At 39.3% G+C, this 26,153-nt stretch overlaps 1 protein-coding gene across 6 annotated transcripts in view; it reads left to right on the top strand.

The window, feature by feature from the left end:
- Window positions 1–11,665: 11,665 nt before the first annotated feature.
- Window positions 11,666–26,153, top strand: part of HNRNPD (heterogeneous nuclear ribonucleoprotein D) — a 17,648-nt gene continuing 3,160 nt past the window's right edge. For 3 of the 6 annotated variants that reach the window (XR_003211247.2, XR_003211246.1, XM_025887003.1), the window contains exons 1-5: window positions 11,666–12,215; window positions 14,008–14,064; window positions 23,530–23,698; window positions 24,264–24,425; window positions 25,688–25,819. Coding sequence is in view for 4 of the 6 variants with exons in the window: in XM_025887003.1 (XP_025742788.1) it covers window positions 11,980–12,215; window positions 14,008–14,064; window positions 23,530–23,698; window positions 24,264–24,425; window positions 25,688–25,819 (756 nt within the window). In the remaining 2 variants the exon portion in view is untranslated. The remainder of the gene's footprint in view (window positions 12,216–14,007; window positions 14,065–23,529; window positions 23,699–24,263; window positions 24,426–25,687; window positions 25,820–26,153) is intronic. The other 3 variants (XM_025887006.1, XM_025887004.2, XM_025887005.1) reach the window with 2 other exon arrangements.

Below are 26,153 nucleotides of genomic sequence, written 5' to 3'. Positions count from 1 at the left end.
GAAGTTGGTTGAATAGATAGATTTCTAACCAACAGGAGTTGGTTGGAAGAAGATAGATCGCAACTGGTTAAATGACCCACAAATGATAAATCAGTGACATCCTGCCAGAAGTTTCTGGAGGGAGTGGCTTTCAGATCTCACAAGTGGATCTCCATTAGCATCCAGTAAGTCTCTGTGGCGGCTCTGTCCTGATCAACACTTTTTATCAAAGTCTTGGTTTCTCTGGGCCTAGTGAATCTGTGCTTCCACTTTCCCTAATATCCTAAGTCTTCTCTATCTCCACCCCGTCCACGCTGTCAGCTGATGACAGACATCTTAACTGGCTGAGAAAAAAAGGATTTAGAACTAATTATCTGTTTATCACCAAACCTATCTACTGGCCTATATCTGACTCTTATAATCTTCTTTCCCTCTTTTTTTTTTTTTTTTTAAGATTCTACTTATTTATTAGAGAGAGAGAACATGGTGGGGGAGTGGGAGAGGGAGAAGCAAACTCGCCGCTGAGCAGGGAGCCCAGTGCAGGGCTTGATCCCAGGATCCTGAGATCATGACCCGAGCAGAAGGCAAACACTCAACCAACTGAGCCACCCAGACATCCCTCTTCTTTCCCTCTTATATAGCAGATGAACTGTCTCTACTTGATATTGTGCATTGGATCCCATTTCTTCTCATTTACTTAAGAACTTGCCTTCTGATGACACAAAGAAATGGAAAGACATTCCATGCTCATGGATTGGGAGAACAAATATTGTCAAAATGTCTATACTACCCAAACCATTCTACAGATTTAATGCAATCCTTATGAAAATACCAAAGCATTTTTCACAGAACTAGAACAAACAATCCTAAAATGTGTATGGAACCCTAAAAGACCTCAAATAGCCAAAGTAATCTTGAAAAAGAAAAGCAAAGCTGGAGGTTCCACAATTCCTGACTTCAAGTTATATTACAAAGCTGTAGTCATCAAAACCATATGGAACTGGCACAAAAATAGACACATATAGATCAATGGAACAGAATAGAAAACTCAGAAATAAACCCACAATTATATGGTCAATTAATCTTTGACAGAGCAGGAAAGAAAAACCAATGGGAAAAAGACAGTCTCTTCAAGAAATAGTGTTGGAAAAACTGGTCAGCTACATTCAAACAAATGAAACTGGCCCACTTTCTTACACCATACACAAAAATAAATTCAAAATGGATTAAAGACCTAAATGGGAGACCTGAGACCATAAAAACCCTAGAAAAGAGCACAGCTAGTAATGTCCCTGACATTGGCTGTAGCAAAGTTTTTCTAGATACGTCTCCTGAGGTGAGGGGAATAAAAGCAAAAATAACCCACTGGGACCCCAGCAAAATAAAAAGCTTTTGCACAGTGAAGGAAAGAGTCAACAAAACCAAAAGACAACCTACTGAATGGGAGAAGATATTTGCAAATGACATACCTGATAAAAGGTTAGTGTCCAAAATATATAAAGAACTGATACTACTCAACACCCCAAAACCAAATAATCCAGTTTAAAGTGGGCAGAAGAAATACGCAGACATTTCTCCAAAGACACCCACATGGTCAACAGACACATGAAAAGATGCTCAATAGCACTCATCATCAGGGAAATGCAAATCAAGACTACAGTAAGCTACTGTAGGAGGGCTAAAATAAAAAACACAAGAAACAACAAGTGCTGGTGAGCATGTGGAGAAAAAGGAATCTTTGTGCACTGTTGGTGGGAATGCAAATTGGTATAGCCCTGTGGGAAACAGTATGGAGGGTCCTCAAAAAATTAAAAATAGAACAACCCTATGATCCAGTAATCACACTCCTGGGTATTTACCCCCAAAATACAAAAGCACTAATTAAAAGGGATAAATGCACCACTGTGTTTATAGCAGCATTAATTACAAGAGCCAAAGTATGGAAGTAGCCCAAGTGTCCATCGATAGATGAATGGATAAAGAAAATGTGATATATATATATATATATATATATATATATATATATATACCCAATGGATATTATTCAGCCAGAAAAAAGAATGAACTCTTGCCATTCACAACAACACGGATGGAGCTAGAGAGTATAAATTCTAAGTAAAATAAATCATTCAGAGAAAGACAAATACCATATGATTTCACTTATATATGCAATTGAAGAAACAAAACAAATGAGCAAAGGAAAAAAAAGAGGGAGACAAACCAAGAAACAGACTCTTAACGATAGAGAACAAAGTGATGATTACCAGAGGGGAGAGTGGTGGGGAGATGGGTAAAATAGGTGATGGGGGTTAAGGAGTGCACTTGTTGTGATGAACACTGGGTACTGCATGAAAATGTTGAATCACTATACTGCATCCTGACACTAACATAACACTGTATGTTATCTATATTGGAATAATATAGAAAAAGAACTTATTTTCTGCAATTATCTCCCCCCTTCCACCTACATCACCAGTTTTTATCTTTCTACTGGATCATTACCATCATCATACAACCATGGTGTGATACTAAAGAAAAAAATCAGCCCTCACACATAGAGCTATATGTCACTTAGTCTGCCAGGTGGCCATAAACTATCAGCAGATCAAAAAACTCTTGTTTTAGTCCTCTTGAGCAAATACTGTTATCTACTTTGAGAAATGTTTTAGTAACCTTACAAATAGCTTTCCAAATTTGTTAAACTATGGTCAACACAAAAGAATGTTATGTAATGTACTTGTCCATTGGGGTCTTCCAAGATTTGAGTCTAGTTGTTAGTCTACAAGCAATGAAATGAGTCTTGAGGAGAATCAGTATTCCTCTGCAAAGCAACCATTTCAGGATAGGTCATTACAAGGTCTTCAGGCAAGAGGAGAGGCTACTCTCCAAACAGTAGATGTTCCCCACCTAATTTTCAGTTCCACTCTTTCCACCAATACCTTAACTCGAACATAAGAGAACATGCAATTTAATTCAATTTGCTTTGTAATTCATCCACTTTCATGATCAGATTTTGTTTGTTTCAGAAATGTTGACCCTGTGGCTATATCAAGTAAGGATTATTTTTTTCCCCAGGCAGGTAAGAAACTTTCTGTTTCTTACCCAGACTTTGAAGTGGGAATTCCAAACCTTGAGCTTATCATTTTCTTTCTGTAAGTTCTCCAGTATAATTTGATATAGCCAAACCACTCCACAGTCCTTGTACCCTTTATTTCTTCTACGTTATCTTATTGCAGCAATTTCTTGGTCATCCAAGGTGATAATAAATTAGCCATTTGCCACTGTATGCTGTAAGCTACCAATGCTATTATCATTGGCAATGGAGTCCTTTAAATCTAATGGGATCAGAGAAGCAATTCTGAGCCCTAAAGTTCTGCAAGTCTTGGAAACCCTTTCTATTACTAATCACTGACTGTAGTGAGGAGAGCAAAGCCAGTGCAAGTATTCTGGAACAAAGAGATTTAATGTAGGAACCGAGGGTTAGTTGACTGTAGCAGAAGCTGGAGGCGTGAAGGGCTGGGCGCTGCAGGTGAAGGATTAGAGAACATTCACTGATCGATTGAAGCGTTGGAGCAGATGAAGAAACCAGAATCCATGGAGAAATACAAGATGCCAGAACTTGTAGAGGACTTGGAGAAGCTGCCATTTATGGCCCCCTTGACTACAAGGGAGGAGCTTGCACAGAAGTCTGAGAAGCCATTGTGTTTTGCCGCCATCAGTGCAAAGCAAGAGCTTGTGGTGAGATATGAGAGGGTGGAAACTGCCAGTGTCCTGGGAGAAGAGAAGTCTGTGAAGCTGCCACAACCTTCTGAGAGTGAAAGCTTCTTTTCTCTGCCTTTCCCATCTACTGTGAGTACCTCTCTTTGGCCAACTCTAACTCAGAACCATAAAGGACAGGGGATTCTGGGAGATGTGCCTAGCTTCTCTTTTGCAATGCAGATAGTACAAGGGGGTGGTAGTAAGGCAAAGTTGACAACAAACAATCCAGCATAGTTAGAATACTTTTGATTTTGAGAAATAAACTGGCAAGTTAAACTGACTTAAATGATAACGTGAATTTATTGAGTCAGGTAACTAAGTCTAGAGGTAGGGATAGCTGTCAGTAGAAATTGATCTGGCAGCACAAAGCACATGAGCAGGACCTGGTATCCAGTCCCCCGATCCTTGTCAACTCTTCATTGCTCTTTGATACCTATCTTTACAGGCATCTTTTTGTTGGAGAATGGAGGTCAGTGGTTATTACCTCAGCTACATACTTTTCCGATTATGAATGAGTAGTGGGGAGGAGAGTATTTCTTCCCTCAAATGTCAAAAGGAAGTTCTTAAAAATAATTGGATGACTTAGGCTCTATGCCCTTCCCAAACCAGTGATGTGACCAAGGATAATGGGGATGATGGATTCATTCTGATTAGCTGACTTGAGAAGGGAAAACCGATGTTAGGGAGCTCCAACCCCAAATGTCTACTACAGTAGCCAAAACATCAAGGACATGAACCAGTGAAATAGAATAAACCCCTCCTCTTATGGCCAGAGGGACTTTTGATTATGTGTCACTACTTTTTTTTTTTAAGATTTTATTTATTTATTTATTTATTTGAGAGAGAGAGCACAAGCAAGGAAAGCGGAAGGGGGAGAAGCAGGCTTCCTGCTAAGCAGGGAGCCTGATGCGGGGCTCGATCCCAGGACTCTGGGATCATGACCTGAGCTGAAGGCAGACGCTTAACAACTGAGCCACCCAGGTGCCCTATGTGTTACTACTTTTAAAAAGTGGGACTTTTGAGCAATTGTACTGAACCTGAGCACCTGAGAACTCTCAGCCCTGGTGTAAAGAAGCAATTAGTCTCATGCAGCTTGTATGGGATGAGGAATATCAAATAACTCAGAGCCACTGCAACAAAGGATAAGGCCCCAAATAGCCCCCAAACAAGAGATATGTTCAACTTTTTCTTTTTTTGAGGTTTTCAATAGTTCTTAGTTGAACCTTAATCTGAAAACTTGAATTTTTCCAATTATGTTCTTTTTCAGTATTCTCTTGAACTGTAACTTCTACAAACTAAGTAGGGCAATTATAAAATTAGCAGCTAAAACAACCTTCAAGCTTCAGCCTTGGTGCCTGGGAAAAGAGAGAAGTCTGGAGTATCCAAAATGCCAGAACTCAGTTCAAGTCAAAATATTGTTACTTATTGGGGCATCTGGTAGGCTCAGTTGGAAGAGCATGTGACTCTTCCTCCCAGGGTTGTGAGTTCAGGCCCCATGTTGGGTGTAGCGATTACCAAAAACAAAAAACAAAAAACAAAAAAACAAAAAAAACCTGAAAAGAATATTGTACTTATTGCAGTGCCTGATGCAGGATTATGAAAAGGCTCTGGATAAAACCTAACGGCAGCAACTAACCAGAATTTCATCCCAGAGCTGCAGAAAGGGGGAGAAAAAGAAGAAAAAAATACTGAATTTAATGAAAATGCTGGTCTTATTCTTTATTGTGAATGTTATCAGTAATAATCCAATTCTTATTTTTAATGATCTCTTATTGTTAGAGCATGTTTTTCTTTCTTTTGTTTTTTAAACTTTATTTTAAATCTAGTAGAGTTAACACACAGTGTTTTATTAGTTTCAGGTGTACAATACAGTGATTCAACAATTCTATACATTACTCAGTGCTCATCACAATAAATGTACTCTTAATCCCCTTCATCTATGTCACCAATTCCCCCCCGCCACCTCCCTTCTGGTAACCATCACTTTGTTCTCTATAGTTACGAGTCTGTTTCTTGGTTTGTCTCTTTTTTTCCCCTTTGTTCATTTGTTTCTTAAATTGCACATGAGTGAAAATCATATGGTATGGGTCTTTCTCTGACTTATTTTGCTTAGCATTATACTCTCTAGCTCCATCCATGTTGTTAGAAATGACAAGCTTTCACACTTTTTTATGGCTAATATTCCACATATATTAAAAATATATTTATAAAAATATATATATATCACATATTCTTTATCCATTCATCTGTCAGTTGATAGACACTTGGGCTGCTTCCATATTTTGGCTATTGTAAGTAATGAAAATAATGCTGCTATAAACATAGGGGTGTATTTATCTTTTCAAATTAGTGTTTTCATATTCTTTGGGTAAATACTCAGTAGTGGAATTACCAAATCCCATGGTAGTTCTATTTTTAACTTTTTAAGGAACTCCATAATGTTTCCTACAAGGGCTGCACCAGTTTGCATTCCCACCAACAGTGCACAAGGACTACTTTTTCTCCACATCCTCACCAACACTTGTTGCTTGTGTTTTTTATTTTAGCCCTTCTGATAGGTATGAGGTGATACCTCATCGTGGTTTTGATTTGCATTTCCCTGCCAATAAGTGATGTTGAACACTTTTAGAGCATGTTTTTCTTTTTTGAAAACATCATTCCCCCCCAAAAAAAGTCATATGATCACATGTAAATAACACCGTTTGTAGATTTGCCTCTTGCCAGAAGAAATCAACCATGAGAGACCTCATGACAGAAGCCTTCTAATTCATCTCCCTGATACCCTCCCTCAGTCCACTGTCTATACAACATCCAGAATGATGTGGATTATTCTGGCCACTTAACATTTAAATCAGGTCATGTTTTCCCCTGGCTCAAAACCTCCAATAGTTTCTCCTCACATTTAAAATAAAAGCAAAATGCGGGACGCCAGGGTGGCTCAGTCCATTAAGCATCTCCCTTCAGCTCGGGTATGATCCCAGGGTCCTGGAATCGAGCCCCGTATTGGGATTCCTGCTCAGTTGGAGAGTCTGCTTCTCCCTCTGCCTGCCACTCCCCCTGCTTATTTTCTCTGACAAATAAATAAATAAAATCTTAAAAAAGAAGATAAAAGCAAAATGCTAACAGCAGCTTACAAGGCCCTGGGTGAACTCGTTACTGGATACCTCACAGGTATTACCTATTACATTTTCTCCCCTTCACTCTATTCAGCTACACTGGCCTCCATCATTCATAAAAGTGTCAAGACACCCTTGTATTTTGTGTAGTCTTCCCTAAGCTATGTGTAGAACGCCTTGAGGGTTCTACTCCAAAACTTACCTCCTTGAAGAGCTTCTCAGACTACGCTACCTAAAATAGCACATATTCTAGCTCTAGCACCTTACTCATTATTTTTATTACAATCACGATCTATCACACATTTAGTCTATTGTTTCTCCTACTAGAATGTCAGCTCCTTGAGATTAAAGACCTTACTGTTTTGGTCAGTTATATTCCCAGCACCAGAAATGTACCTGTGCCATGTGTTGCATGGTTGAATGTGAATATATCTAACTAGGAATAACACCACTATTTATGTTCTCCGAAGCATTTAGATGAGTCAAGACGTATTTTGGAAGTAGGAGTTGGTAATTTATTGGATGTGAGGGGTTTGGGAGGGGGTGATACAAAGGACTCCCTGACTTTTGCCAGGAGCACATGGGTGAGTGGAGATGTCATTTACTGAGAAGAGGAAGACTAAAGAAGTTGGTATGTAGGGAAGGTGGAGTTCAGTTTTGGACATTTAAAGGTTGAGATACTTGTGGGTTATCCAAGTGGAGACATTATGTAGCAGTTGGATATGTATGTCTGGAGTGAGATGACTAAATTTACTTATTGTTGAAATCCTTGAGCTAGGTTTCCTTTAACTGAGTCTAAAGGCACCCTGTTGACATCTCTTGTGGATAAGCATAACTCAAGAGTCTACAATAGATTTGCTGAAGTAAAATCTGAAAGTTCACAGTGGTGGGGCCTCTGTTTTCTCTAGGTGAAGGGAGAGCTTCCTGACAACCACGACTGGCGATAGAGGATTTTCAGAACTGGTTACTTCACCTAAAATCACAAGCTAATTCTTCAACAAAATGCTTGAATCTTACTGAGGGTGTTTTGCGAGTAAATGGCTGTTTAACATAGTGTAGAAGAAGCACAAGTATGCGTACGTTGGATAGGAAATGGGTTCTTCCTGTTTCTTCTGGATAGTTTATTCTAGGTTGCTGAATGGAATGCATGTTCCATAAAAATGTGAGCATAGGATATGCTTGCCCCATCTATAGGGTGTATTTAGCAGATTAAAACTGTGAGTCTTATTTGCGTACATCTTGTTCTGGGTAAAAGTGATTCCAGTTTAAAATTCAAACAAACTCGTTTGCCCTTTTACAAGTACTTTTTTTTTCTGCAGTTATTGCTTCACAAAGGTGGAATTCAAGGAGGATCCAGTATTTCAGTGTGTTATCTGAAATGCACTGGGAACCTGAGGCAATGGAATATTTGATGTCACGGACAGTGAGAGGAAATACTGATTCCTTACAATGGTTGGAGCCAGGCTTCAATATAGTCTTCAGCCACTTAAACACTACATTTTTTTAAAAAGATTTATTTATTTGAGAGAGTGAGAGAGCGAGCATGAGAGTAGGGTGAGGGGCAGAGGGAGAAGCAGACTCCCTGCTGAGCCAGGAGCCGTATGCCTGACTCGATCCCAGGACTCTGAGATCATGACCTGAGCCGAAGGCAGACGCCTAACAAACTGAGCCACCCAGGCGCCCTAAACACTACATTCTTAGGAACGTGCAGTAAGTTTTTTTCCTTTTAAAGGAATTTCATGCATTGGCAAGTGTTTTTTTTTTTTTTAAGATTTTATTTATTTATTTATTTGACGTAGAGAGACACAGCGAGAGAGGGACCACAAGCAGGGGGAGTGGGAGCGGGAGAAGCAGGCTCCCTACAGAGCAAGGAGCCCGATGCGGGACTTGATCCCAGGACCCTGGGATCATGACCTGAGCCATAGGCAGATGCTTAACCGACTGAGCCACCCAGGCGTCCCACAACTGCTATTTAGGATAACAGAAGTAAGGGGGCACCTGGGTGGACCAGTCAGTTAAGTGTCTGACTTAAGCTCAGGTCATGATCTCGGGATCCTGGGACAGAGCCCTGTGTCAGCCTCCCCGCTCACCAGGGAGTCTGCTTCTCTCTCTCCCTCTTCCCCTCCTCCTGCTGGTGCTCCCCCCCCAAATAAATAAAAATTAAAAAAAATAACAGAAGCATGCATAAAAGGCTATGAGACTGGCTAATTAAATCTGCCTCAGAGAGTCTGGGAAGGCTTCACAGAAGTAGTAACATTTGATTGGGTTTTCGAACGATGAATAGAAGTTTACTAGGTAGATGAGCAATGTGAAAAGAATTAAGGTTGAAGTTAAGTGAGTTCTAAGAGGAATGCTGGGTCAATGTAGGAGCATAGAATGCAGACATTAGGACCATAAGTAAGGATATAAGTGATAGGTATTATACATGCTCACATAGCATATCGTAACGGTGCTAGCTTTAAAATCATTCCTAGGTTTTCTGGAATTTTCAATATAAATTCCAAGAAATCCAGAAGTTACTGGGCTACATGTGAATTAAAATGAACCTTTGGGGAAAGCCCAATACCCAAAGGTGGGCATGTCTAAAGCTGTCTTTTTTTTTTTAAAGATTTTATTTACTTCTTTGACAGAGAGCGAGTGAGCATGAGTAGGCAGAGGGGTAGACAGAGAGGGAGAAGCAGGCTCCCCGCTGAGCAGAGAGTTAGATGTGGGACTTGATCCCAGGACCCTGAGAGCATGACCTGAGCTGAAGGCAGACGCTTAACTGAGCCACCCAGGCGTCCCTAAAGCCATCTTAAAAGCAAAATAATGCTCACTCTCTTTAAGATTTGTTTGGCGGGGGGCGTCAGGGGACGGGCAGAGGGAGAGAAAGTGAATCTTAAGCAGGCTCCCCGCTGAGCCCAGAGCCTCATGCTGGGGTAGATCTCAAGACCCTGAGATTGTGACCTGAGCAGAAACCAAGAGTCCCACACTCAAGGGACTGAGCCACCAGGTGCCCCAAGAATGCTCTCTTGAAGACATAAAATATTTGAGACCTCCTAGTTGCCTCTAAATTGGAATACTGGTTTGATCCCAATACACACTTTCTCCTAGGCTACTGTTTTGACAGGTGGACACATACCTAAGTCACTACCGCTTGATCTAAGATATGTTCTTGGCATTGCCTGTGTTAAGAGCCCGGCTAAGATTTTTTTTTTTTTTAAAGATTTATTCGACAGAAAGAACAAGAGAGCACAAGCAGGGGGAGCAGCAGGCAGAGGGAGAGGGAGAGGGAGAGGGAGAAGCAGGCTCCCCGCTGAGCAGAGTCCTATGCAGGGCTTGATCCCAGGACTCTGGGATCTTGACCTGAGCGGAAGACAGACGCTTAACCAACCGAGCCACCCATGCGCCCCAGAGCTCGGTTAAGATTTTAAAACATTTTCAGAATCTGATCAGTATTCTTGAATTTTAATTATTCTCTAATGCAAATTCTGCTAGCTTAATAAAAAATTAGGTATTTTTAATCATCGAGATTTTTTGATAACGTCCAATTAATACATTTATTTAATTACATAGTGAAAAAATATTTATTCCTCAGAGTTCTTTGCTATATTTTGCACTAGTCTTTGTTTCCCCGGTGCCTGTACGTACTAAACCAGCAAATAATTACTTCTTGACTAAGGAAGTACCTAAAGTGAAATACCTTCACTTTCTTCGAGATGTACTGCAGGAAGCTGCAAATCTCAAAGCCGGAATAAGCCAGTTCTCAGCCACGACATTCGGGATTTTTAATAGGTCTATTAAAGAAGTTTACTGTTACCCTGCATGAAACGCTTAGCGGTTCTTTTAAAAAACCAAACCCGTAACACAACAAGCTCAGAAACTTTGTAAAGATGATTCACAGCATGTATATATTCTACTTAATATCCAGACTAAAAAACATGAAATTAAATGAACCTCTTGTTGACCTAACACATTTCCCAATTCAGTATTTTCAAAGAACTGTGGTAGGTTTTAGGCTCTTCAAAGGAATCAGGCAAAGCAAAACAATCCCTGATCTTTAAAATACGCCAATTACCTGCTGCTTTTGACGAAAATTTTCAGGAAAAAAGCAGACAAGCAAAACTCTTACTTGGAGAGCAAATTAAAAAAAAAAAAAAAGCCCTCATCGTCAGTAGCCTCAGCCTGCCGGCCTGGGGTCGGGAAGTCTGGCGACGGCAGCGGGGAAAACCTCAATGTCACCCGGTCGCGGCGACTACCGCGCTCGAAGGAGTTGCGGCACTCCGTGCACGCGCACCGCTCGGCTGACCGCGAGCCTGGCGTCTCCAGGTGCCGCGCTGGACAGAGCCAGTGTCACGCGGCTACCACCCCAGGGTAGCCTCCTTTCCCAGGTTGGGCACTACTAGACCGAAGGAGCCGCTGGCTGTGCACCTCCCCTTCCCCACCCCTACGCCGCCGGCGCACCGGGCACAGTCGCCCTCTGGGAGGTGCTACCACACCCCAGCCCGACGCCTGGGCTCCCGCCGGCGGCTGGCGGGTGGGCGGGCCGACTCCAGGAATCCTCGGAAGGGCGGGGGCGAAGGAAGGGGCCCCTCTAGCTGTGTCTTCGGAACAGCGTTCCTTGTTCTCGATGGTCCCCGCGCGGCCGTCTTATCGAACGCAATTTCCGGTTCCTTTTAAAGGCCCCAAGCTGTACGCCGCGGCGCGTGAGAGGAAGGTATGAAAAGGAACGAGAGGGCGGGACCAAGGAGGAAGAGGAAAAAAGCTAGCGGTAGAGGGGGCGGGGAGGCGCAAAGGGCGCGCTCTCGCGTCACGTGACCGGGACGCGCCGTTCTTCCGTCGGCCATTTTAGGTGGTCCGCGGCGGCGCCATTAAAGCGAGGAGGAGGCAAGAGCGGCCGCCGCTGCTGCTTATTCTTTTTTAGTGCAGCTGGGGAGAGCGGGAGTGCGCGCTACGCGACTGTGGGAGGCGAGGGGGGCAGGCCAGGGAGAGGCACAGAAGCCTTTGCAGCCGCGCGCGCCTTCTCTGTCTTGTGTGCTTCGCGCGGTAGAGTGGGCGCGCGGCAGCGGCGGGGATTACTTTGCTGCTAGTTTCGTTTCGCGGCAGCGGCGGGTGTAGTCTCGGCGGCGGCGGAGGCAGTAGCACTATGTCGGAGGAGCAGTTCGGCGGGGACGGGGCGGCGGCGGCGGCGACAACGGCGGCGGTAGGCGGCTCGGCGGGCGAGCAGGAGGGAGCCATGGTGGCGGCGGCGCAGGGGGCAGCGGCGGCGGCGGGAAGTGGAGCCGGGACCGGGGGCGGAACCGCGGCTGGAGGCACCGAAGGGGGCACCGCCGAGTCGGAAGGGGCGAAGATCGATGCCAGTAAGAACGAGGAGGATGAAGGGTGAGTAAGGGGCGACCCGGGATAGTCAGGCCCAACTAGTTCCCCCTCCCCCTCCCCCGCCATTAGGCCTCGTTCCCGCTCTCTGCCCGCCCTCCAGGCCCCCATGCAGTCTCCTTGCACAGTTCTCCCCTTTTCTATGCTGGGCTTTCATTTCCTTCTCCCCCTGTCTGCTTATCGCCCCCTCCCCCATCACACACGTTTCCACCTTTAGCCGTCACCATGCTGCTCCCTGGCCCGCCCTCCTTCCCTCCCTCGCCTTGGGTCTCCTCCCACCGACTTAGCCGCCAGGATTTTTTCCCGCCTGTCTAGGGGTACTTTTTTCTTGTTCCGCTGTCCACTCCCTTCCTCGTTTTATTAAAAGTTCCAGGCATAAAGATAGACACAGAAGGTTTTATGCTGGGACAGCTAAGGTTTACTTGGTGCGTCCACTTTAGCATCCCGATACGATGCGATTCTTTATAAGCACATGCTTTGGGGAACCTGTAAGCTCCCCACTCTGCTCCTCCCCCCTCGGCTTCAGGCCGACTGTGTTTTGTATTTCGGATAAGTTTGGTCTCAATCTCTTTTTTCCATAATACCTTATCGAACAACGGTTTGCGTACTTAGGCCCTACTTTTCAGCCTACGGAACATACTGGGCCTGGTGAAATTCCTTGAATCTCTTGTTGGTACGTTCGTTTTGCTCCATGGGCTTTCGTTAAGTTCCTTGTCGGCGGGGCCTGCACTTGACTGTGGAGCTGTGTCTACCTCCAGCTTGTTGGCTGCCCTTCCCCCACTCGCGGAGTTATTCTAACCGCGCACCCTTTTCGCGCCCTCAGCTATTGGGTTCCTCAACTGTTCATACAGATTGTAACCTTACTTTTTATGTGCAGTTTTCATTTTTTTTACACACCACCCCCATGCGCAGTATCCTTTTTTGGTCTCTCTTGATTTCTTCCCGCTCTCTTACCCACTGTTAAAGGAGGCCTACCAGCCTTCTTTTATAAAATGAACAAATCCTTTATTGTGCTGTGGCATGATTTTTGTTTTTTGCAGGTTTTAAAGTACTGACTTGTTCCCTCCAGTCAGAATAAGTTGTATATATTATTAAGCTGCATTTGATATATTAGAATGCAGTATTTGGGAGCGGGAGCATAATACAGGAGTTACCAGGAGGGACTAAATCGGGGCTCTTGGTTAGGTTTTCTTACTCCCGTTATTGACCGCTGATCGTGGGTTAACGCATCTATTCCCTTTTGTTATGGGGTGATGTGTGTGTGATTTTTATTTCACTATAACAAGGAGAAAGGTGTGGAAAATGAAAGCAATAAAATGTCACTTTAATCCAGTATTTGAAAACATGATTTCCTTTATTGGGAAAAAGCACAAGATTTGGAGGGTGGGAAAGAGAAGCACTTCAGAATGTCGAGTTTAATCTTAGCCCAGGCAGACATGTCAGGCTGATTGTGCTGGTTTTGGGAGAATGGAGGTGGGATGGGAAACTAAATTTACTTAATTTTTAACATATAGTTTAAAAAAGGAGTAAGTTAAATATTTGGAAACTTAAGCCTTTAACATTTTGGTTTTTATTTCCTGAATTCTGTTCTTTGGACAGAGGCACCAAAATGATTAATTGTATAACTTGCTGTTTGGGGCAGGCTTTAGCCCTGATTTTTCAAATCACAAAGCTGCTACCCTTATAGTTACCTACTGTTGAACTGAAGTGTAAATGAATTAAAGTTTTTAGCCCTAACAATGTCAAAAACTAAAACTAGAATTTTGATTGGTTGCTGTACCGGTTGTTAATTCCCTAGCCATTCAAACTCCTCCCCACGACACTCTGAAGCAGCGACGGCACAGCGGGAAGAATGGTAAAACTTTTAAATTTTATTTCTGTATTATAAAGGTTTCAATAGTCATAACATGCAGAGGCTGTGTATTGATTAGTTGCCCATTGATCCCCAGGAAATTCTAGACATAGTACAATAGGATATCTTGTGCCTGGGATATAAAATCTTTTTAGGCATCGTGTGTGATCTTTGGGCAGAATTAATGCCATTACATGTTTTTTGGTTTGTGCTAATGCATGTAATTGTGGTTTGGTTAATCAAAATAACAGTATAATTAGCAGTATTGATACGTTTGAACAAGATAAAATATTACCATAATTTCATATTTGATTTCGTTTTGTTAAGACAAATATTTTTGTTGGAATTCTAAGTTTAATGTTAAGTGTGAAGGTTACTTGATATAAAATCTTGTGTGTTTGAAATGTCTTGCATGCTATACCGAAATATTCTGGATATGTGAAAAGTAAAACAATTTTTAAAGTAGTGTCACGTATGTGTATTATGCAAAAATGTATTTTATCTCCAGCCATATTTGTAAGTAGAACTTTATTAACAATTGGATATGTACTATTCAGAGGTGGGCTGATGGGGCTTTTCGCTACAGCTCTTACCAGATTTTTTATTTTCAGTGTGATTTGCTTGGAATGTTAATTACGGTTGGTTCACATGTCTCTGAAATTGCATGACTTCTCCATGGATGGATGGTAGATTATTCTTTTTATCCTTCCCCTTCCCGTAAATGTCAATCTTTCTGCTTTTAGGATTGATTTTATTTTGAGTTTTCCAGGAGTTTGTCCACCACCACTGGAGTTTAGAGGGCCAGTAATTTGTAGAAAGTTGACTTAGCTATACAAAGTACATTCTATTTTAAGAGCCCAGTGGGGTAGCATTTAAATTTTACACGAGCTTTATTTAATACTGTATTCTCATCCATTGAAATCTGTCCGGTTTTATATTGCAGATAAAGCAGACTGGAAATAGGCAAAAGGGGAAAGTAAAAAGAAGACTGGGGTCAGAGTTTGACATATGGAATAAAATGTTTTTGATGAAAATTAGTCCATCTGGCACTGTGATAGTTCATTTTCACTGCCAGCCAATCGCGGCAAACTAAGATTAAACCGTCACTATACCTGACTTTTTTGCTCTATTACATGTTTCAAATCTTATGTAACCAGTCATTTTCAGTGATTAGAAAGGACCATAAACTTATGTTTGAGATCACTATTAATGATTCTTGTAAGAATTATTTTTGCCCTGCTACCCAATAATGTAAGCTTACAAGTTTTTTGAATGACCTCTTAGGAAAAGTGGACAATTAAATATATATAGTGAACATTTTAGACTATGACCTATTTTCATTTTCTGAAAATAAGATTTAACTGAGGTTCATTTTAAGTTAAGCAGGTTTACGTTAAAACAAATAATGTTTTTGTTTTTAAGGCGTAATATTTGATTTTATAAAATTACTGCTTAATCACCCAGCCTCGTCCTGTTACAGATACTCTTGTTTTTCTTTTTGTTGTGTGCACTTGTCACTCTATCTGTTCCTTTCCCTGACTCCCAGTTTGAGAAAGATTGTGCAGCAGTTTCATAATAGTCTCAGGAATGAGGAGAAGACTGGCTTTACTAGATATAAAATCATCCAAATTGAGTTTCTTAAACATTTCTGTGTGCATTCCTTTCTACAATTTTAACTTGAGAATAAAGTTATTACAACATGTTCCTTAAAATTTTAAAAATGAGTTTGTTGTGCACTCAGTTTTTTTTTTATGTTGAATATAAGAATAAACAGCTATTCTTAGGAGGGCATGCCTGTTATATATCTCTGTGGATGTTTCCACAAGTCAGACTTTTGGAATAATTTGTTCATTTCCATAATAAAATACTTTCCTGAGATCATCTCATTTTAATCCTTTCAACTTTAATATCCCTGGTTTTTACTTATAAGCAACTGCACTGGAATTTCCCATTTTTTTTGTATGGGTTCATGTTCTTTACAGGGCTGCAGTTCTTTTAGGGTAGGTAATTTAAAGTTACTTCATGTGGGGCAAAATATACATGCCATGTAGCAGAGCTACCTGGAGGAGAGTTTTTTAAATATCAAGATGAGTGGAAAACTATAATACTGTGTTAGCTTTCAGATAGTTTTATAAGGTAGGTACATTGACTTGCCTGCATTGGATTGGGCAGGATGCAAAATAATTCAGTTCACTTATCAGCCAAAGTACAGGGCTACTTGTCTAATAACAGGGCAGTAGATCTAGACCTGTAACCGTTAGTGTATAATCTCGTGTGATTTCTTCCTGTTTGGGAATTTTGTGAATTTTGCTGTGGGTTGACTGCTCTCTAATTTTTAAGAAATGGGCATACACATGTTTTTGTTTTAAATATTTGAGATTATAATCTATACCCTAGTGCTTTTGGGGCATTCTGAACGTTGCTTTATAAAACAGTTACTTCTAGAGCAGCCTCATACCTAATTTACTGGTTTTTAATTCAGTAAAGTTGGGTTTACTGTAAAGTTGAGACCCTGAGTAGATGGTCTGAATTTTAGTGTTCTTTGGAACCTTTAACAAGTTTCTAGTGTTAAAATTGCAGAAACTGATGCTCTAAAGTCTCAAGATGATGAACCTATAAGGGAGGGAGGAGTATTAAATTCTTTTCATTTCAAATTATGGAAGACACTAAATCACCTGACCTTTAGGGTTTGTAATTGGAGAAATTCATTGTGGTTTTTTTCAGTGCTGCCTTTTGAGATAAATCTACTTGGCCTTAGCCTGGGTTTTTTTCTCCCAAGTCCTGTGACTTCTATAAACTAAGTATATTTAATGTGTATTTTTAATATTGCCTGGGTATTCTGTCCTTTGTAAGGCTGCTCTAATTTAAGAAAGTTTTGAATCTTCTATTGGGGTATGTGATTTGTGGCCAGTATGGAGGATGGTTAGTTGTAGTCTTCAAGTGATACATGCTATGCTTGAAAGCATTTAAAAAGGAATAGAATAATAACCTTTTTCCTGTTCCACTTAAAGCTGTGCACCTCAAGTGTGTGTGCAGATTGACAAATGGAGTGAAACATAACTTCTGTTAGTCCAAGATTTATTTGACTTTAGTTCTGCTTCAACGTTTTAGTAGATAGGGCACTGAACTGGATGCTGGAAGCGTGGGATCTGTTTCTGTTACTTCACTTCCAACAGTGTGGTCTCAGGTAATACAACACGTTTGTTACTTGGTTTGCTGATCTATGTGTTGGAAACAGTGCTCACCACAGGAAGATTGACTACATAGCCTGCTTTCATAGCTTGTGTGTGTTTATCCAGTGCCTTAATAGTTGATACTGCCAGTGATTTACTCCTGTGGAGTAAAGGTAAGCATGTTTTAGTTTCTGGAGTATTAAATTGTATATTGGAGCTTTAGACATTTAAGATTATTTGGGGGTGGGGAGACTCGTATTGCTGGTAGTGTTTGGCCAGTAATCAGAGTGATAAGTATTGGGTCATGTCCTGTAAACTCCTGCTTATTCTAGACTTGAAACTGCCACACAGTTCAAACTACTAGGAAGTTTTCCCTCTCTCCCTTTAGTTTTGTAAGAAAGAAAGATGAAAAACTATCAGCAAATATACTGAGAAAGCAACCAATAGGCAGTGTCATGGAATCAATCTTCCATAATTTTTCCTTTTTATTGTTAAAAAGCAGTGTGATTTTAAAGCATTGCAAGAATCTAAAAGTTCATCAAGAAAGGTAAAAATCATTTTCTGAGTTGAGTGTTCATATCTAAATTGATTTCCAATAGAAAACTACAGAATTGTGAGTGTGTAGTAATCTCAGTTAACCAGAATCTTAACCTCTAGGTTAAGGAAACCCCATTCCTTAACCTTCAGGTAGATGGGAGTTAACCTTGTAAAGCTGATTGAGAGTTTATTTTAAAAAGTGAAAATACAGGAAGTCATTCTTTCCTTGGAATGAAAGGAAAAGATTTTTGGGTTAAACATGTAAAGTTTACTTAAAACCTGTCATCTTTATTAGTTATGTTTTTAACCTAATTATTGTTTTTAGTCATTTAGGTTCATTCTAAAGTATGAAGTAGTAATGAGATTTAATAAGCTAGGCTAGAGGAGTTAATCTTTATTGACTTGTTAAAAGTTTGTCAGTCTATTTCCAGAGGTATTTTTTTATACAGATTCTAAAATGATTACCCTACCATGTGATACTGTCCAGTTGGAAAAAGTAACCCCTGCCCCCTATTATTGGTAGTTAACTTTAAACAGATTCTATACTTTCTGGCAGCTCTTTCTGCCCGCAGGTCCTGTCCCGTGCTTTAATAAAACCACCTTTTTGTACCAAAAAAAAATCCCAATAATCAATACTTTCTAAGGAAAAATGTTGATTTTATATATGTTGGTGGGATTTTCCTTACATTCTGTCATAGGATTTTAGAGGAATAATTTTAACGATAAAATACTGAAAATTTAAAACAAATTAGTGGTATGCTTGACTGTTACTCTGAAAGGTGACAGTGATTGGCCAGTCATGTTATATACTGAAATATATATCAGATTGACTTCTGTTCTGTTTTTTAAACTGTCAGAACTTGTTATGAAACCACATACGGAAAATCATGAGTTGTCAGGAAGTGTTTGAAAGTTACAGGATATTTTTTTGGCCCTATTTCAAAATTGGAAGGGAGTGTAAATGGTGTTTATTTATCATTTTACCTTGAATAAGGTAAACAGTAAAGCCTTAGAAGTATCTTTAAATAAAATACTATTGGGGCGCCTGGGTAGCTCAGTCAGTTAAACGTCTGCCTTCAGCTCAGGTCATGATCCCAGGGTCCTGGGATTGAGCTCCACATCGGGCTCCCTGCTCAGCGGGGAGCCGCCTTCTCCCTCTCCCCCTCCCCCCTGCTTGTGTTCCCTCTGTCGCTATGTTTGTTTATCTGTCAAATAAATCTTAAAAAAAAAAAAACCAAACTATTGACTTCTGGAGTGTTAAACCTAGTGATCCCAATGATAAAGAGAATTAAGTTTTTTTGGGTGTGAAAAACAGTATTAAATAAATACTTTCATCAGCACTGCTCCATATGTATTACTTTTTATATTTTGAAATTCTTTACTAAATACTGGCGTTTATGTGGAGTACAGACAAGTCACCGAGATAGTTTTTTAACTACATTTTATTTAAGAGTTCTTTAGGCAGCCTAATTTCTAGTCTGTATTTTTTACATGGGATATTTAAACATTTTGGGTAAGTCTGTAGTATTGAAAATAATCTTTGGATCTATTTATATAAGGCCTCATTCTGGGTTTTTCCTCTTAATGTTGAGGACTTCATATAGCCCATGCAGATTTTAAAAAAGTAAGGTGATAGGGAAATGAAAACATTGCTCGATTAAATTATATTTAAATTGTGCTCTACTCCTTCTAAATAATTTTTTATTGAGCACTTGGGATACTTCAGAGTATGTTCTGTGCCTTTTTAAGTGTATTTGCTCCTTTATTTATTTTTTTATTATTTTTTTAAAGTAAGGTCTATGCCCAACGTGGGGCTTGAACTCAATTCTGATTTCAGGAGTCTCATGCTCTATGGACTGAGCCCCCAGGCATCCCTGGGTTTGCTCATTTAATCCTTACTGAAGATTCATGAAATAGGCTCTTCGTCCTCTCATTTACAGATATGGTGACGATCTTGGGTTTTTGTTTTTCTGAGGGTCATAGAGTTAATACGTGGTGGAGGTAGGATTTACACTCAGGTGGTTTGGCTTACTGCCTCTAAATTTACTTACTTGTGAAGAGAATGTCCCACTAAACAGTCTAAATTCCTAAATGACATTGCATAGCATTTGGAAAGTCATCTGCACCGAGTTGTATAATTTTATGCGTATCGTTTAATACTATAATATAGTGTAATATTAATATCTGTAAAAGCAAGGAGATTTCAGTTGTTGAGTAGGTGTTTTAAATTGAATACCATATTGCCTCTGGGGTGCTAAAAAGCTTAGTAGGATTAAGAAGTTAAACTATCAGAGTCCAGAGTGCTAACCATTAAGTCCTGTGTTTTCATTAGGATTGTTGATTCACTTACAACTAAAGATGAAATTTTAAACTTGCATTGCAGGATTAGGGGCCCAATTCTGTTGCTACTTGAACAAGTCTTGTGACATAGTTTTAACTTGGCTGCTTAGGATTTTCTGAAGTTCTGTTTCTACCTCATTGTAAGTGTTAGCCCATCTCTACAGGAGTGACAGCAACTTGAAATTCACTTTTGGTATTCAAGGCAGCAGAGGTAATATGGATGGACAATAGGTACTGTACTTTAAGCAAAATACAGTAATAAAAGAGAGTTAAGTGTGTCTATGCCATCTCATAATTTGAGAAAGAGCATGTCAGAATGCTAGTGAGGCTAAGATAATTGCATTTATCCAAAAATTAAGATAAGAGGCCTTTTCTTACTGTACTCTCTACCATTATATCTTGGTGTGTCTACTGAATAAAGATTTGATGGATTTAACGTGTTCCTTTTTGTTAAGGATGGAATGATTTGGAACAGTTTGTGTTCATCGTAGGATTTACCTGTCTGGCTTTCAGTTGTGCAGCAGTCTTCCTTGTTAGAGCAGCTAAAGCTATATAGCACTCTTGGGCTGCCACAATGGCAGTGGCATTTGTCTCAAAGAGCCACTTAGGCTTTGCTCAGACGTTGTTTTACCCTTCTTACTTTACACAAAATTTGCTCAAGTTCAAGTGCTGGCTACCCACCGTACAGAATGGAAGGGGTGGGGTGGATTTAACAGCAACCAGTGATTAACCTGGCAAAAATGAAAAATAAAACTTGTTAAAAGAACTAAGAAATGAGATGCACTTAGTGTATTATTAATAGTTATCTCATTTCAGAAGAGCCTTTGGGCATGCCACAGTAGCTTAATAGAAATTAGTGGTGAATGACCCATACAGTGTTTAAATCATGATTACTGTATTTAAGAAGGCAGAAGTGTGTGATGCAGAAAACAAAATTCATCCCAAATAATTGAATGTTAAAAAGCAACTGGGGAGAGATTGGAAGGCAGGCAGTGTTTTTAAAAAAGGTGGAATATTTGGCTCATTCTCTAAAGGTGCTGGATAGCTGAAGTTTTACTATGTATTTGCTCTAGTTTTTTGAGAAACAGTAATCATTCTGTGAAATAACGTATAAATTATAGTTCACCAGACTTTTTAATATTCTGTCCAAAGGGGATTTGATTGTTAGGAAAAGCAGCAAAGATGACCTTTTAGCTTTAAGGTAGTAGGCACATTTAACAACTTCTGTACTAACGACTGTATTAAAGGTGGGAAGTTTCTTATAGAGAGTTCTTTATTGGGCCAGTTGAAGTGTTAGTATGCTTATCCAGTATTTAAGAAAACTGACTTCCGATGCCGTGAAAAACATTTGGGGCTTGTGACTAATAATAGGACATGCCTCATTCGTGGCTTATAATTTATTTTTTTGTAATCGTTTTTTAAATAATTTTAAATCAAGGACACTTAATGCAGTATAAACTTCGCCTTGGTTAAATAAAATCAAAACTAATTCTTAATATCTGAGGGAACTGATCAGGCAGAATATTCTTGCCTTTCAACTTTAGCTTTTTAAAACAAGGCTTTTGTTACTGTATTCTCTTCAGGCTGAAATAATTTCCGACTGTTAAATTACTGATGGAAAATTTTTGTAATCACAGAAGGTGGTAATTCAGTAGTTAAATTTCAACTTGAAGTTGTTTCTGTTCTAGAATTGCCATACCTTAGTAAGAGGTCATTGCTTTATAGTTTGTTCTTTCTCATCTTTAAAAATATAGCAGTGTCCTTCTTACCTTGAAAGGGTAAATGTTGCTAATGAACTTTCATCTATGAAGGAAGTGCTCTGGATTTTTAGGTTATAAAAGTAAAGTGTTTTTAAGGCATATATTTAAGTGTCAAGGATTGGATTTTAGAAGGTGCATTATTTGAATGAAAAAAGGTAATTGAGAAGAACATTTTTCCATGAAATTGGCAATAAACATTAAAAACCAGCTATACAACTTTATGGGTGTTTTCTGTTCATTTGATTATAAAATACAAAAGGGTTAATAAGGGTTACTTCAAGCATGGAGATTTTATTAGAAGAAGTCCTGAAAGTTAAGCATATAAATAACCCAGCTTTACGTTACAATACATGTACAAATTGAAAACTTAACCTGAAACGGGAAGCACAGTATATACTGAAAGTAAGACTTCTTTGGCATTGTAAGTTAATTTTGTCGTTAGAACTGAAAACAAGTCTGTGGTAAAATAGTAAGATCAGTAACACCTCAGTTAATCTGGCATCTTTAGGGGAGAAGCAGAATGAGATCTCATTCTAGGAACACAATTGGCCTCTTGTTTGAAGAATTGGATTTAGTGGCACTATCCTAAAAGCCCACAAGATGGAGATGTTTCTTGCTTTAATTTATCTGGAGCTGAAAATTAGTACCACATCCCTATCCCTACCCCAGTTACAAAGATGAGAAATCATTGAGCAAGTGTGATTTTATTCCCGTAAAATTGTTAGCCTTCACATAACAAATTCTGACAGTTTACCCTTAAAATAAAAATCTCCAGTCCTGTCTCTTTAAAGGGTAGGAGGGGTGTGTAAGCTCTTCGGGGCGGGCTAAGGGATAGCAAAGGGGGCAGATGTAAAAGCATTCAGAGCTGCCAAGTCTGAGCTTTATAGCATTTTGCTGTAGTAAAAATAATACTTAACCTGAGATTTTTTTTTTTTTTTTTTGAGTATATATATTTGGTCTTAAAGTGTTCTGGTGGTTTCCACTTACCACCTGTCACTTTTAGCATCTTCAAGGTTTAAATATTTTATTGCTGGTTAACTGAGGTTCTACTGTAAATAAATCATAGAAGTTAATTAGTGGATTATGCTTCAATGGCTAATTTTTGCTAAGTTGTTTAATTTTGTCTTTATTAAGGACTCTTAGCACATCAAAAAACTTAGCTTACAACTTAATTGTGAGACTTAGAGTTTCCCATTTTATGTGCTAAGAGTTTTGTTAATGAGAACCGTTAAATAGAAAGCTTCAGCATAGACATGCTGGTTGCTGTGATCAGTGGGGACTGCATAGCTCTTTTACAAGTTTAATGAAGATTTGGAACAGATGAAGCTAAAATTTGTGTTTCGCTGTTACTGATAACTTGTGACTTAAGACTTACACATGTAGTATTTTTACTTTAGGGTTACTTTATCATTTTGGCAAGTCAAAAAGAATTTGCTGCTTCCTCACTATTTTATAGTTACGCAGATGCAGCAGTAATAAGCAAAACTTGACAAAACTGGAATGGGGTGTTCTTGATACATGGTAATATAGGAAGAGTGACATTATTAAACTGCCCAGTAAATTGGTGCAGTTTGGAAAAGGTATTATTGTTATGGATACTTAAGGCAAAGTTTATTTATTTGTTTTTAGCATTTTAATACTACTTTTTGTCTTTACAGGAAAATGTTTATAGGAGGCCTTAGCTGGGACACTACAAAGAAAGATCTGAAGGACTACTTCTCCAAATTTGGTGAAGTTGTAGACTGCACTCTGAAGTTAGATCCTATCACAGGGCGATCAAGGGGTTTTGGCTTTGTGCTATTTAAAGAGTCGGAGAGTGTAGATAAGGTAGTGTGTTACGTGTTCTGATCAGTTAATAATATAAGATGTGGATAGTTTGATACACTAATTTGCCTGCTCATGGTTCCCCCTTTTGCAATAAACAAAGGAAGAGCTATAGTTCTTAACCAGTACATTTTATGAGGAGTCTTCTTTAATTGTTTACTGAATATCTTCTTTATGCCAGGCTGTACTTGAAAAAAAAATTAACTTTAAAAATACTGAGACTTAAAGACACCTTATTAAAAGGATGATCTGTAACAAGTTCACAGAAGTATAGATTTTGGAATTTCTTGGGCTAAGGGGAAGTAGCAGTTATGTTTATGTTGGTGACAGTTAAAGGTGAGATGGTTTTTTAGTAATTAGATTTGTGTCTCCCATTCCCATTCTCATTGACACTTAGGTTTCAACACTGTTTTTTATTAGCTGATGTCACATCACCACAGTTTGACAGTTTAGTTATAAGCAAGTCAGCATATACCTGGCATTAGCTATATTTACAATTATTAAGTAAGTTAATAATCTGAACTTAATTAAGATACATACTTAAAATGAAAAACTTCAATTTCTTTAGGTCATGGATCAGAAAGAACATAAATTGAATGGGAAGGTGATTGATCCTAAGAGGGCCAAAGCCATGAAAACAAAAGAGCCTGTTAAAAAAATTTTTGTTGGTGGCCTTTCTCCAGATACACCTGAAGAGAAAATAAGGGAGTACTTTGGTGGTTTTGGTGAGGTATGTGATGTTTTGACCCAGTTTTTGTCAAAATTAGTGTGAATATAATTGTCACATTATATTTTCAAACTTGTGAAGTTTGGACTAATTATGTGATTTGTTTTGAAAGACGAATATTGTAAATCATTGGCAGATCTTTGAAGGTTTGATGATTGCATTTTTCTCATTTATTGAAGGTACAGGTACACAAAGATGAAATAGACATTGTTACCTTGAGGGATTTACCAGATTAGTAGAAGAAATAAAAAGAGATACGTGAGGAAGAAACACAGATTGGATTACCTGAGATATAGAAGGAAATCATTCAGTTGAGAATAGGAAAAGAATGAATTAAGAATAGGATGTAGTGCCTTCTCAGAAAAAAATAATGTGTATGTGCAAATTTTATGAGTCTAATTATAGATTTAGTGAAACCAAAGTTCCTTTTGTGATTTAATGATTTAAAACTAAGATGAGAAATTTGTGGCTTTGCATGCCAGATACAGCCTGTAGATCTCTTTTGCTTGATTTAAGCAGAGCATGTTTTGTTTGTATTTAGGTTATTTCCCATAGGTATCTGGATATCTAGCTTTTTCTTAAATAGTTGCAAGAGTAAGCAACATTGGAACTGCCTTCTTGCATGGCTCAGTAGCCATCTAAGACGGGAGTAGCAGCCTCTACCTTTGATTAGTTATATGTTCTCCAGTTTTCAGTGGTCCTCACCACTCCCAGTTTTTTCCCAAATGCAGTCATCTTTATCCTTTTTTTTTTCCTTAAAATTGTTGCCTTCTGTTCTTGGTCGGCATTTGAGTTTGTGACCCTTCAATTAGGTAGCAAATGTCAGTACCCTGTAAAGCTTGCTTTTATAAATAGGTTTGAAGACTTTTTAGATGGAATGGATTTTTTTTTCTTTAAATTTTTATTGTTATGTTAATCACCATACATTCCATCATTAGTTTTTGATGTAGTGTTCCATGATTCATTGTTCATAACACCCAGTGCTCCACGCAGAACGTGCCCTCTTTAATACCCATCACCAGGCTAACCTATCCCCCTACCCCCACCTCCCCTCTAGAACCTGCAGTTTGTGAGTCCATCATCTCATGGTTCGTCTGGAATGGATGTTCTAATTTGAAGAATTCTTTCAAAAGATTAGAATAAATAGAGCAGAATAGGATTTGGGGGCCAAATATGTTTTCTTTGTTCGTTTTTCCCACTAAACTTGTGCTTTTATTATCAATCACATGCAAATTAAGGCATTAAAACTTTTTTTTTTATATCAGGTGGAATCCATAGAGCTCCCTATGGACAACAAGACCAATAAGAGGCGTGGATTCTGCTTTATTACCTTTAAGGAAGAGGAACCAGTGAAGAAGATAATGGAAAAGAAATACCACAATGTTGGTCTTAGTAAAGTAAGTTAAGTATCCATTTACTCGTAGGGAAAACTAGCTTTTGTAGAGAGTTGTATCATCTAGCTTTCTGTAAAGGTTTCAGTTTGCATGCTTGTGCTTTAAGACACCTCATTGGCTTCTTATTTATCAAAGTCACCGATTACTAGTTTCGGCTTTTACTGGGGAGCAGGAGGAAAACATTGTAGTTAAGTGAATTTTTGTCTAGGTTTTACCAGAAGATATTGTTTGAGGGCCTGATGAGTAGGATGTCGCAGCCTATCTTAAGCAATTCATTCTTGAAGATTATTTAAGTACTGATGATTGGTTTAATTGATAAACTCACTTTGAGGAAAGT

This window comes from Callorhinus ursinus, unplaced genomic scaffold (assembly GCF_003265705.2).
Source record: "Callorhinus ursinus isolate GAN/ISIS: 27379988/994484 unplaced genomic scaffold, GSC_fseal_2.0 scaffold4, whole genome shotgun sequence".
Taxonomy (NCBI): Eukaryota; Metazoa; Chordata; class Mammalia; order Carnivora; family Otariidae; genus Callorhinus; species Callorhinus ursinus.
The sequence above is the reverse complement of the archived record's forward strand: the minus strand, read 5'-3'. Positions and strand labels throughout refer to the sequence as shown.